Here is a 14,864-nt window from a genome sequence, read left to right on the forward strand (position 1 = left end):
AGGAAACCAGGACTCAGATCAATGATTTGGAGCAGAAGGAAGAAATAAACTTTCAGCCAGGATAGAATGAAGGAACAAGAATGCAAAAAAATGAGGAGAGGCTTAGGAACCTCCAGGACAACCTTAAATGTTCCAATATCAGAATCATACTTGTGCCAGAAGGAGAAGAGGAAGAGCAAGAAATTGAAAAATTATCTGAAAAAATGATGAAGGAGAACTTCCCCAATCTAGCAATGGAAATAGACTTCCAGGAAGTCCAGGAAGCTCAGGGAGTCCCAAAGAAGTTGGACCCAAGGAGGAACACAAAGCACATCATAATTACATTACGCAAGATTAAAGGTAAAGAGAGAATCTTAAAAGCAGCAAGAGGAAAGGAGACAGTTACCTACAAAGGACTTCCCATAAGACTGTCAGCTGATTTCTCAAAAGAAATCTTGCAGGCAAGAAGGGGCTGGAAAGAAGTATTCCAAGTCAGGAAAGGCAAGGATCTGCATCCAAGATTACTCTACCCAGCAGAGCTTTCATTTAGAATGGAAGGGCAGATAAAGTGCTTCTCAGATAAGGTCAAGTTAAAGGAGTTCATCATCACCAAGTCCTTATTATATGAAATGTCAAGGGACTTATCTAAGAAAAAGAAGAAGATTAAAACCATGAAGAGTAAAATGATGGCAAACTACAAACTATCAACAACTGAACATAAAAAACAAAAACAAAAACAAACTATGCAAACAACTAGAACAAGAACAGAATCACATAAATGGGGAAAACATAGAGGGTTGTCAGTGAGGAGAGGGAGTGGAGAGAATGGGGGAAAGGTACAGGAAATAAGAAGCATAATTGGTAGGTACAAAATAGATGGGGGGAAGTTAATTATATTATGGGAAATGGAGAAGCCAAAGAACTGATATGTAAGACCCATGGGCATAAACTAAGGGCGGGTAGAATGCTGTTGGGAGGGGGATATAGGGTGGAGGGGGATAAAGGGGAGAAAAAAATGTGACAACTGTAATAACATAATCAACAAAGTATATTTTAAAAAAAGAAAAAAGCTATCAACTGATTTCTCAAAAGAAACTACATAGGCAAGAAGTGTTCAAAGTCATGAAAAGCAAGAAACTACATTCAAGATTACTCTATCCAGAAAAGCTATCATTTAGAATGGAAGGACAGATAAAGTGCTTCCCAGACAAAGTAAAGCTAAAGGAGTATATCATCACCAGGCCATTATTATATGAAATGTAAAGGGACTTATTTAAGAACAAGAAGATCAAAACTATGAACATTAAAAAGGCAACAGATTCACAGCTATCAACAACTCAATCTAAAACAAACAAAGAAACCCAACAACCTGATCAGGAAGAGAGTCATAGGTATGGAGATCATTTAGAGGGTTATCAGTGGAGATGGGGAAGTGGGAGAATGGGGGAAAAGGTACAAGGAATAATAAACATAATTGGTAGGTACAAAATAGACAGGGGGATGTTAAGAACAGTACAGGAAATGGAGAAGCCAAAGAACTTATATGCATGACCCATGGACATGAACTAAGGGGGGATTGCTGGAGGGAAGTACTGGGTGGAAGGGGGCAAAGGGGGATCAAGTAGGACAACTGTAATAACATAATGAATACAATATACTAAACAAGTAAAAAGGAATAATAAGTCATAAAAGAAATGAAACTGGACAAATAATATATAAATCAACCATTAACCACACTGCAAATTCAAACCACAATGTTATGTTATTTTTGCTTATCAAAAAAGAAAATTCTATTTTAATTTATCTGTGACTCAGTAAGGCTACTTCTAGCACCCTATCCCCAATAATTAGAGAGCTGTACAAATGCCTATGTTCAAGGATGTTTATTGAAATACTATTTATGAAAAACGACATAAAAAATCCATAACAGAGAGAGGTTAAAATAAAGTAAGAAACAATCATACCATGGAATATTTTACAGCTGTTCAAAATCATGATTTTGCACAATACCCAGTCATATGGGGAAATACTTAAGCTATGTATTTCAAGGTTAAAAAAGATGTAAAATATGGGGCAGAATTCCAAAATTTCAGATACAAATGCATATATACAGATACCACAAATCAAAAAATGACTAAAAAATATGTAAATGTTAATACCTGTTATTTTCATGTAGTGGGATTATGAGAGATTTTATTCATTTAACGTTTTCTGTATTTTTTTACAATGCATCATCTGCACACTGTTGCAGTTTCCAATTTTCTCAAAATTATAGGTATTACATTTACATTTAGAAAAGTAATAAATAAATGCTAATAACAATAATAAAAATATAAAAGTGAGATCCAAGGGGTTCCAAAAGATACAAACATAAATACTAAATATCTTTTTTGATTTATAAATGGCTAAATCTTCCAGCTAAAAAGTTTTTATTTCCAGTAGCAATAGTGCTTGTATTTTTTCCTTGACTGGATTTTGATGGAGGATCTACTGCAACATATTTGATTTGGAAACCTCCTGCAGTCACAGAAGCATCACTTAGAAACTTTAAGGTCATGACATTTCCTGGGGAGGAAGAGGATGCAAAAGAACAAAGATGTTAGTCTCCTTCAATTTAGCTGACAAAAATGTCCTTTCAGGGCTTCCTTTTGACTTTCCCTCCCTCTCTTTTTAAAAATAGGATTCTCATCCCCCATCTACCTCCTACAGCTCATAAGATGTCTTCTTTTAACTTTCAGTTAACAAAATACGTCCTTAAGACAAGAATACTAGATGAACAAAAGATTTTAAAAGTTCGTTTTTCCTTGGGAGATTGTAACAGAGTAATGAATTAATAAGTTTTAAGCATTATTCATTCAAGAATTGAACAAGCAATTCCATCTTTTCTGATAATGATGAATAAATGAAAATTGTGTGCAAGGCTAGGGTGTGTGAGTAATGTAGCTAGTAGTATCTGAGCTTGAGGACTGTTGCTTTTAATTGCATGAGCATTGTGATAATTTTATGGTTTGAAGGAAAAATATAGCATGTAAAATGCCAAATACTAACACTGGTGATGAAAATAAAAAGGAAAATGACATCTAAGAAAAGAAATGTTCTTAGCCAGAAAATAGCAGTTTGGGTTAATAGCAGTGGTATTGCTTAATGACATTAAGCTACAAGGACATTTCTTGAGGTTACATTTCATGCAACAAAGGCATACAAAATAATTTGCTGGAGGAAAGCAATTGGGAAAGCATTGCCAACCATAGGTAGCCTTTTGAGATGCACTATGTATAATAAGCATATTAAAAGATCTCTGCTGTTTTCCAATAAAGAAACCTGTTTAACATTATTGAACTCAATGTTACCCAAATTTATTTAACCTTAGAGCCCTTTTGTCATGTAGCACCTTTTAAAAAACTTTTTACAGTATTATGCTCTTCATGACTCTCTCTGGGAAATGCTATACTAAGATTTAAAAATGCAATAAGTAAGTTGTAAAATTTTTTCAGTGGCAGAAGGTATTTTTTTCAGTCCTCACTTGAGGACATGTTTATTGATTTTACAGAGAGGGGAAGGGAAAGAGAAAGAGACACATCCATGTGAGAAACATCGATGGGTTGCCTCCCATATTTGCCCCAACTGGGGATGGAGTCCACAGCTTAGGTAAGTGCCCTGGCAGGAGGTTAAACTGCAACCTTCTGGCAAATGGGAGGATGCTCCAACCAACTGAGCCACCCAGCCAGGGCAACAGAAGGTATTTTTAACTACTTTGTAAATTACTTCAATTCTTTATCAATGAAACATTTTGGCCTTTTATTACATTTTATGGAAATTATAACCCACAGCAGAATTCATGGATTGCTGATTCAAGACTATCTCAGACTGCATTTTCTGCAAATAGCAAGAATCTACACATTTTCAGTATAAGAAGTTGCCATAAATCTTTCTTTAACTATAAATAAATACTCTGAATTTCACAAGCCAGCAAACTACATCTGTCCACAGTTCTCTCAACTTGAAAAATTAAATAGTAATGACTACTGGGTCTTTCACTTTCAATGACACTGAGAAAAGAAATCATAGTTATTTGTTCCTTAATTTAGAGCCATTACCTGTACTAATGATGTCTTCTGGAAGCTCATTCCCACAGAATCTGAAAAGGAATTTTTTAAAAAACAGAGGTCACATGAATCAATATTATATAGCTATTGCAAGTAGCTCTTATCAATACCTAGAGTGCTTTATTTAGCCTAAGTAATGGCTCATTTTAGTAATATTTTATTGTTTTTTTTAAATTTGAATTTGTAAGGGAGAAGAGAGTAAAACATTATTTGAAGTAATCTTCTCAAGAAAGTAATGAGATTCTTAAGAAAGGATGTGACATTTCTGCTCTCTGTACCTACAAAACTATTTGTGTAGCAGACAATTGAATCTTTTTGGAAAATTAAAAATTTGTTTCTGATTAATCTCATAAAGTTTTCTTCACAGTAGAAAGACAATGAGTGTATAGTTGGTGATATTATATTTTAAAATTCTAGAGTATATAGATTTAAACATAGAAAAATTACATTGGAACTTAGAGATATAAAAGAGTTTTATTTTAATAAAAATCATGCCTTGAAAGGGACTCCCTTGCACATTATATAAGAGCTAAGGGCTCTGTCAGTTCCCAAAAGTGTAATTTATTTTGGAGGGGTGGAAAGTCTATTACAATGGTAAATTACACAATATATATTTATAACCTGTTGACATTTTTTTAAAATGTTAATTTTTAAAAAATCTAGGGTTGTAATTGATTTGTGAAACTAGGTTTAGAATAAAAACATCATCCTAAATCCAAGGAAGGAGGTACATTCTTTCAAAAAATATTTTGTCCTTAATTCCTTCAACCCACTTCACGTCTTTTTGAAACTACTTTAAAAACTATTTGTATTTTTTATATGGCAGTAGTCTCAGCCAAGGAACAAAACAAAACACACTTCTCTCCAAAAAGTTGTTCATTTATTCAAGAAATGCCTTTATTTGTCTTTGTATTTAATTACACATTTCAAAGTCAACATAAAAACTCTTGAGTCTGTCATTTTTAATTGTCCCCAATATCATATTCTTTTATTAAATAACAACTGTCATGGATAATGGAGAATTGATAACTGATAGTGTATGGACATTATTAAATAGTGACCTGAATATAGAAAGCACCTAATTGCTCACTCTTTAAATTGCAATATTTTGTGAGACTCTCAAAATTTAAACTATGTTAAATTTGGGGGGGCAAAAACACAAAAACATTGTGTCCCAGCACACATGTTGAAAACCATGGGAAAAATGTTGAGGAAAAGAGCAGTTGCTTTTTATGGCAAAGAAAGCTATTTTTAAGAAGCTTCTATTGTAGGTTTAGCTAAATTGTGTGAAAGAAGAAACTATAATTTGCTTATTTACTTTATACACATAAATCTTAGCACATGCTTCATACACAGAAGAAAGGCACCAATTACTGAGTTTATCATTATTTTTAGAGGTTGACAGAAATTAGAACACTTAAAACTTCAATGAATTTCCCATCTCACATCTTTCTTTTTCCTGTTGTTAGTTAATCCTGAGGTCTTTCTAAATAGACTATAAAACTAATTGTTACAGCTTAACAATAATCAAAAGGTGGCTATCACTATTTTAAAAATAAATAGCAGCTGACGGTGATTTAACATACTACGAAAAATCTTTGTTTAAACAGTGTACGGTGTTGTAGGAGTGTAGAAACACTGGAAAATCAATATTGTAGGGACAGTTGGGGGAAATTAAAGAAACATTAAACACAATGTTGAATGTTCCTTTAGCTTCATGTATGGGGAAACAGCACATACCTTCCCACAAAGCCATGGATATCGTCGTAACTGTCATATATTTCAAAATAGTCAGCCAGGCAAGCTGGGTCATCTTCAAGGTCAAAGTCCAAGAAACTCAGGTGAATACGCTGACCATACTGGAGTCTAATGTGCCAGTAGCAGATCTGGTTATCGTCATACTCATTTGGGAAGCCTGGTGATTTAAAAATTCTCTTTGGATCTGTAAAGATACCACCGCATTCTTTTGCTAAAATGAAAAAAAAAAAAGAAAGCATTAGAAAAAAATTATTTCTACTTTAAAATGATATTCACATCTTACTGTTTATCTATTTATTACTCTTTATGAAATAGTAAAGAAATAACTTAAATACATTACTTATACTACATAGTGTATTCTTGCAGCTAAAGAATAAAGGAATTTTTCATCAATAATTGCTCAATTCTCTAAAATAAGCAGACATTTGTGAATTTTTAAGAAATAAAGCAACAATAAAAAATACTAATTTAATTGTGCTCCTGGTTACATTTTTTGCTTCTTTTTATCATTTAAGCATAAAATGCTTAATGAGTACACATCCGTATGCTTTGACAAATACATATATTCATACTACCAACAGCCCAGTCAAGACAGCAGGGATTTTTTGTCCTGTGGTGTCATCCCTGTGTCTTCACGGACTTGAATATTTAGAATAAAGAGTCTCTAGCCCTGGCTGGCATAGCTCAGTGGACTGGGCGCAGGCTGCGAACCAAAATGTCGCAGGTTTGATTCCCAGTCAGGGTACATGCCTGGGTTGCAGGCCATGACCCCCAGTAACTGCACATTGATGTTTCTCTCTCTCTCTCTCTCTCTCTCTCCCCCCTCCCGTCCCTCTCTGAAAATAAATAAATAAAATTTTAAAAAAATATATATAAGAGTCTAATAAATTCTGTTTGGAAAATCACTGTAGAATTTCAGGATTATAAGAGACTTTGAAGGTCACTCTAATCCAGTTACAAGGAATAATTTATAATCCTTTTACACTCTTTTTATGGGTTTTTACCTAAAAACTAACACCTAGTCTTATTTAAGAATTTGGTCAACATATTTATGTTTGTTTTTTTAAGTCATTTTTTTAAATTAAAAAAATATTTATAGATATTATATGAGAGAGAGAAAGACAGATGTCAGTTTGTTGTTCTACTTATTTATGCATTCATCAGCTGATTCCTGTATGTGCCCTGACTGGGGATGGAACCCACAACCCTGGCATAACAGATCCATGCTCTAACCAACTGAACTACATAGCTAAGGTGTAGTTCAGTTGGTTAGTTTATAATTTTTTTTTAATTTTATAGATTTATATTGTGTCACATAACCTGTTATAAGAACAACCTTGGCCAGAACCAATGACTTGTAGTATGACCTAGAGGGAAAGCTCTGGATGGTCCCTGATTAATTTTAATTCCATATCAAGTAAGTGTCTAGTGTCTTGAAAAATAAAAGAAAACCTGGAAACTCAAAAATAATCTGGGTAGTGCTGACTCTGGTAGCAATTGATATTTTTCATTGTATCAATTTCATGCTTCTGCCAAGAATATTCTTCTTTAAAGTAACTATTTAAAAATTTTTTATTAGCATCTTCACTGCCATAGATGTTAAGGAAACTTATCTCCAAAGTAGAAGAGGGTCCTAGAAAGGTTGGGGAGTGACAAAGATCGGAGGTCCAGTCCGAGTGCTTTGTGACCACCCCACATCTCAGTTTCTTTACTGGGAAAATAAGCATAATCATGCCTCTCCTATCACTGTTCACAAGATTATTCTGAGGATAAAACAGGGAAGATAACCTAAGGATGTTATACAAAATGTAAGCTATTCTTATTACGTTATTAAAATTTATATAATACATAGTTTATATGTGTACTTAAGTCTATACAGTGCCAGCTTGTGGAGTGACTTGCTCTGTCCCATAAAATCTTTTCTTTATTGTATACATTGTTAGGTTAGGATAAAAATTCAAATATTGAACTATTTTGGTTGTCTATTTAGCTATATCTATTCAGCTGGATATTTTATACTACATATAGTTATTGCTTCATATTTTTATTTTGAAAATAATAGATTCACAAAGTTGACTAGATCCTTGAGGACCTAGCCTAAGTTTGGATAAGTTACTCAACCTATTTTTTATTTATTGATAAGATTTTATGTATGTATGTATGTATGTACATTAGAGGGGGGGAAGAGAGGAAGAAAGAGAGGGAGAGAAATATCAATGTGCCAGAGGAAAAAAAAATCAATTGGTTGCCTCTCGCACACCTCCACCCTGGAACCTTGGCCTGCAACCCAGGCACATGCCCTGACTGGGAATGGAACCAATGACCTTTCTGTTCCCAGGCCAGTGCTCAACCCACTGTGCCACACCAGCCAGGGTTATTCATTTATATTTTAATCCTCACCTGAGGATAAGTTTTTTATTGATTTTAGAGAAAGAGCAAAGACTCAGAGAAGGAGAGAGACAAAGAGAGAAACATTGATTTGAGAGAGAAACATCAATTGGTTGCCTCCCATATACGCTCCAACCAGGATCGATCCTGCAACGTTTTGGTGTACAGGGCCACACTCCAACCAACTGAGCACTCAGCCAGGTCAATTACTTAAGCTCTTAAACCGTTTTCCTGATTTCTAAAATGGTATAGCTTTTGCCGGTATAGCTCAGTTGGTTGGAGCATTATCTTGTACACCAAAAGGTTGAAGGTCCAACTTCCAGTCAGGGCATATGCTGTATTTTGCTGTCTATAATACACATATTTTTGCCCAAATTTTTGAGGGAAAAATAAGGATGCACATTATGCATGGGTAGTACTAATTCTGTATCTATATAAATGTTTTTAATTCTTTTATTTAGGTTTATAATGTAATGTAGAAATTGAAGAAGATGGCACTTCTGACATTGCCAATGATGAAGAGTTCTTGGCTTCCTATGATGTATAAATACCATAAATTTATTACTGGCAAATAAAATTTCTTGTACTTATACCATAATATGTTAAAAAATGAATGTTAAAATTTCTTTATAATACACAAAACTAGTATCTATATACAAATAAATAAATAATTTAATAAAAAAATTAAAACGAGATTTTTTCCTGCAAGTTTGAGTGCATTATACACGGCACATTATACACAGCAAAATACAGGCACCTAGTTTACAGGTTTGATCCCTGATGGGGATGGGGATGGGAGGCAACCTATTGGTATTTCTCTCTCTCTCAAATCAATAAACATTTTGAAAAATTTTAAATGGGTATAAAAATACTTCCTTGCAGGGTGGTAAATACCGAGTGACAGTAGATAAGGAACGTAAATCAGTGTCTGACACAGCATAATCGCTCAATGCGTGGTAATTGTTAGTGATTATCATCACTAAATTGATTTATCTCTGGAAAAAAGTTTTTAACAACCTCTTAGTAATGTAACTTTTTGCAAAGTATAAAAATCATTATTTTTAACAAACCATGTGGGTTGTAGCAATAAGCATCCCATTTTTCACTCTTGTTGAGACGGACTCCGTAATCAATAATACCAGTTTTTCCAAATCCACAGTTGGGCCCTGGCTTCACAATGGGGTATCCAACTCTGCCCTTGGCCATCCACCCAGCAGCACAGACATGAAATCCTGCAAGAGAATGAATAGGTTTTACACTTAACTGGTAATCTCAGCTGAGAGAAGCTTATCTTTACAATGATGGCCCCTTCCAGCAGTAACAGTTTCATGCAAAAGGGTGAAAATTGTTTTCTTTTAAATAAATAACATAAAATTGGAACACCTCTAAAATATAACATCTGACTTTTACTAGAAAATTACATCTTAAAAAATAAGATGCAATGAACTAGAAATCATAATACCATGAATATGAAAACAGTGTACGTTCAGAGCTGGCTTCTTTTCACCAATGACCTATCTAGTACAATGAGATAATTTCTAAAATTACTATCAATCATGAAAAAAAGTTTTGGATGATAGTTTAATTAATTTCTATTTCAGGACCAATTAAGATATCGCTGATATTTTTGAAAAATTGAAGAGGGATAAAAGCACTCATAGATTTCAAACAAGGTCTCAGCCCTATTTTTCTTGCTCAGCAGTGGAGGCTGTTCAAATATTTGCCAGTGCCATCCAAGAACTATTTTACTTGAAGACCAGGGCAGCTAGTAATGGCTCTGGCTTTTGTATCCATCATTCCTGTTACTGTGTCACTCAGTCCTGTGGGAACAGAATGAGCAGTTATCTGGGGAGACTTTGGGGCATTTTAGAGAACACCTGTATTTTTGCCTTGGGTAATGTATAATAATAGCATAACCTTTGCCAATTATTTTCCTATCAGCAAAAGTGTTTCTTCAATGGAGAAGAGTTCCAAATGTGAGTGGCCTTTTGGAAACTCCTGAAAGCCCGAGAGAGACGGTAGCAGGCCATTTTTTAAAGTAAAGAAACAAAAAGCACTAGTTGATAATTGGGTTTTCACCAGGTCTCCTGACATCATTTTCCCAGTTCTTTTCTCCTGCTGTCTCATAACTTGCTTATCCTCCTTTTTCTCATAACTTTTAACCCTGAAATACAAATGCATTCTCCCACATAATGTTAAACAAAGAAAACATTGAAAAAATTAGAAAAAAACCCACTAAATTCAATGTTTTTTCCTGCCAAGTAAATTTCCTTGTAAGATTCGATGTAGGAACATCATCTAACTGCTGAGGAAACCTGTACTCAGAAGTCAATAAGAGATGGAACAGTATTAAAAATGAATAGTAATGGATTTACATTTATGAGGAATTTAAATGATACTGGGTTAATGTCTTCATGTTTTCTTATGATTTTCACTTATCTCATAGTGGGCTGTATCCCCAAATAAGTTGCTAGTGCTGGAAACTTTCCACTAGCAGCTCTAGGCAGAGAAGATGGGAAAAGCCAGAGGGCAGAGATGGCATAGGGGCTTAGAGAACAGTTAGGGTAGAATAGAGAAGACTTACTGAGAGGTTACAGGAAAGGTGGAACATTTTTCCCCCGAGGGCGACAGAGAAAGAAAGTCATTGTTAAATCATTTACCAATTTTTCTGGCTGCCTCTAGCTGCTTGTAAGTGGCGAGACGGCCACCTTCATATTCGCACACCTCCTTTGCTTCTGTGTAGGTGAGCTTGTACTTGCCAGACCGAGCTTCTCTGTGGTACACGCCTGCTGCTTGTTCTGTGAATTCACAAAATGTTATAAATGCACTGCTATAATTCTTGTGGAACAAGGGAAATTTTGTGACCTCAGCTGGAAGATTACATCAGCTATTGTTCCTGCCAAAGTGTTCCCTAGTTCAGCTGCCTTGGGTAACTACATTTTTCATTATTAGAAAGCTTTGGGGAAAAATTATGGATGAGGGGGAATTTTCGGGAAATCTGGTGGCATAGACAGAAAATCAAGGCTAAATTATGTTTCTGAACTGACAGCATGAAAGAGTTTAGCACATTGTATTTCTACACTACCAAAAGTGAAAAAGTTTTTACTTTTTTTGGCTTTAACTCACATAAAACTTGGAAAGGTAACTAATAGGAGAAAAAAGGAGGTGAAGGCAAAGGAAACCATGAAAATTGATCCATTTTGTAGGCTCACAATGATGGAGAAAAATAAGCCAAAATATCCATTTGAGGAAAATGACTAATGCAATGTAAGTGAGAATTTAGTAAACAAAAAACTGAGAGAAAGTTTGAAGGAATCTAAAGCAAACAGATATTGCATTAAAGAAAATAACACTGCCTTGGCTGGGTAAGCTCATTTGGTTGGAGCATCGACCCCAATGCCAAGGTTTCGGATTCAATCCCCAGTCAGGACATGTACAAGAATGAACGAATGAATGCATCAATAAGTGGAACAACAAATGGCTGTCTCTCTCTCTCTCTCTTCTTTCCTCTCTCTCTCAAATCAATAAACAAAAAAATTAAAAAAAAACTAGATTCAAACACAGCAGAGAAAAACCTGGACACACCTAACTACTGGTTCCTAAGTTCTTTATCTGTTTTGTTTTCTTTTAGTTTATATTTGTTCCCAACGTATTTTTGGTGGTGTTAAATCATACATGAGTTGTCTCCCAGTAGATCACTATTTAAATTGATTGTTTTGAGTTGGAAGCACATTTTGCCATGGAAACAATGTGGAAAGATTCCCAGGACAGTAATCATAAGACAGCTCTAACAGTTCCATGTAGACTGTCATAGTAATTCAGTCCCTGTGCCCTGTCCTGTGCATTCAGCTACCATTAAGACCATTTTCAATGAGAACACATATATCTTGGCAGGCAGTGACATGAAGCCAGCTCTGTTAGAAATACTGTTCCTTGCTCTCCTCCCCAGGCTGAAGTTGACATTGCCACAGTTGAACAGGCGATACTATTTGGCATTTTTCCTGTTTCTCTGGACGAGATCTTCTTATATATTATATAGTAAAGGCCCATTACTGAAGACCTTAATCAATCTGATACTGCTAGGTCAGAGAACACAAGGTCATTTCCTCCTTTTTATGGTAAAGCCTCAGTTAACTACACTTTCACTAGTTTCCAATCTGGTTGTTTTGAGCACATACTGTGAGGTACTTTGCTAGGTGCCATGGATCAAATCCTGTGCCCAAGCAACTTAGACACTAGTGGGCAATTCAAGCACAGATAGTCCCTGTTTATGATGGTTCAACTTATGATACTAGAGTTAAAAATCAACCTTAGGGGTCCTCTATTTCAGCCTTCTCATCTTACCAGGGTGTACCAGAAACCAAGGGTTTAAAGTGCCTTGTTCTTGATAGTTGCTATCTGATTCTTGCCTTTTAATCCAACTGCCTTTCCTTCTTAAATAGTTTCTAATACTATATTGACCTAACCAACTGTAAATAATTTGTGCTAGGTTGACTGGTCAATAATTTGTCCCAGATTGAAGCAATGTGCAATTACCCCAAGCCTCAAATTTGCAGCACACTATTAACAAACATTCAGGTTTGCTCTCTCTACCTCTAGGACTGAACTTCTATTATTCAGGTTTATATTTTTGTAAAATACAAAATCGCTTTTTAAGAAAACCAACAATAGCTCCAAATTACTTGATCATCAGAAAGTTTTACAGCATTTCAAAGTTCATCCATGTGGGTTTCATTCTTACTAGCTTCATGACAATCTTTCTCATGTCTAAAAAAATGTGCATATTTCCAAGGTTTGATTGTGTGCAGTGACAATAAACAGAGACTTGTTCATTCCTCTAGTAAATCCCAGACCCCATCTTGGCCAAATGCATCTCACTGTTCGGCACGAAACTAGCTCACTGGCTCAAGCTGCAAAAAGAGGGGGAAAGACTGTGCATTGCAAATCAAGCTTTTTAATGAAATCCGCATGACTGCAGTTATTATTACCAGGGAGAAACAAGCTGGAATATTCTATAACTGTGTGCTACTTAGCAAGCATAAAACCAGGATGTAGGTTAATTTTGCTTTTGCTTTATTTTCTTATTTTATACAAGAATCCCTCAATTTTCTTCTTGAGAATTCAAAATATTTTCACTATAAAACACAATAATGGACATAGAGCACTATTAATTTATATCATGAAAATGAAAGTATTGTTTAGAATATTATAAAGGGTATTTTGGGTTTTGCGTATTTGGCTTTTTTGGTCTATTGTTTGTATTCACAGTTAGGCCCATGTCATTCCTCACTTATATTTAACAAAACCAACAACAAAAGCAACTCTTCTTGTCTAACAAAAGGGGTAAAAAAGTACATGGATAGTTCAAAAAAAGGAATCAAAGTGGTAGGAAAGCATTCAGAAATACAAGCTTTAATTTTTTTTTCTGTATTATAAGCTTGCTTCGTCAAACTAGTCAAAATTATTTGGAAAAAAGCAAGCTATGTACTACAAGTCAGAATACCTGGAGAAATGATTATAAAGTTATTGTATATTCCACTTTACCTGTTATGGTTCTGGTACTATTACCTGCTATAAAATCTGACTGCAAATGCATTGAAATAAAAGCAAAATAATAAGTTGGTGTTTTTTTTTTGTTAAAGAAACATGCCCCATTATACCACCACATCTGTTATTAAAATTTTAAAATATACTTTTGTATGGAATATAAATATTAATCTCTATTTTTTTACTGAAAAATTTACTGTACAAAAAGCCATTTTTAAACTTTAGAAGGCAGGAACACTATTTAAAAGTGGTATAGGCATTCTGAAAGCTATCTTTCCTTAGCATTTTCTTTGAAAACATCAGGCTTGAACAGAACAGAAAAAACTACAGTTTTGATTCACTTCTCCATCAATTCAAAGAAGTGACATTCTCAACAAGAAGCTTAGTGAGTGCAGTTTCTTACCAAGCCATATGGAGTTGTGAAAAATTCCGTTCTTGTATCCCCATCCATGAGCCTCTTCCCACAGCAAGACAAAGAAGTAAATTAAGAAGATCATATCTTGGTCGTAGAGAAGTAATAGCCTATTAGGGGCTCCTCAGGATGAGTTCTCAGGGCAGAGGCTGCAATGCGACTGAAACATCTGGTTTCCACATCTTTTAAATGGTTTTTTCAACTGTGAGGTCAGCAACTACTCTCCAATGGCATTTCCCGCTGCAGAGTTTCACAATTAACTCAGTGTCTGAAGCAAATCCTCTGACTCATTTGCATTGGCAACTACAACTGAGGATATAGTGATCATCTACATTCTAAAATTCACTTACATGAGGTGTTCATTAATTCTGTCCATCACAGACACTTTTCTATTAGGAAGTTTGTGTAACTTGATGCAGAGTCAGCAGTGATTTAAAACAAAAAGTGTGTGTAATTTGGAAAATCCTAAACCATCTCCAGGGATGTAGATTTCTTTACCCTCTATCTGCTTTTCTCCTGGGGTAGGGTCTGTCGCACCCTTGGTTTATTGTGGTTAGCAGATAGATACATCAGCTCCCAGAAACATAGTACAGTTTTAGAGCCTTAAGCCATTCCAGCAGCATTCTAACACAAATTTCCCCAAGACACAAATCCTTGAAATTTGGGGGGGGGGA

General features: G+C 35.0%; 1 protein-coding gene across 1 annotated transcript; it reads right to left on the minus strand.

The window, feature by feature from the left end:
• Nucleotides 1-1,870: 1,870 nt before the first annotated feature.
• TNFAIP6 (TNF alpha induced protein 6) lies at nucleotides 1,871-14,340 on the minus strand. Its single transcript, XM_045825916.1, has 6 exons — nucleotides 14,182-14,340; nucleotides 10,892-11,029; nucleotides 9,302-9,463; nucleotides 5,826-6,054; nucleotides 4,077-4,117; nucleotides 1,871-2,544 (listed from the first exon to the last, which is right to left on the minus strand). Exons 1-6 carry the CDS (start codon nucleotides 14,273-14,275, stop codon nucleotides 2,375-2,377), a joined length of 834 nt encoding a protein of 277 aa, XP_045681872.1. The 5' UTR covers nucleotides 14,276-14,340; the 3' UTR covers nucleotides 1,871-2,374.
• Nucleotides 14,341-14,864: the final 524 nt, after the last annotated feature.

Source organism: Phyllostomus hastatus, unplaced genomic scaffold, assembly GCF_019186645.2.
Source record: "Phyllostomus hastatus isolate PE091 unplaced genomic scaffold, TTU_PhHast_1.1 phas_contig_1, whole genome shotgun sequence".
In the NCBI taxonomy this organism is placed as follows: domain Eukaryota; kingdom Metazoa; phylum Chordata; class Mammalia; order Chiroptera; family Phyllostomidae; genus Phyllostomus; species Phyllostomus hastatus.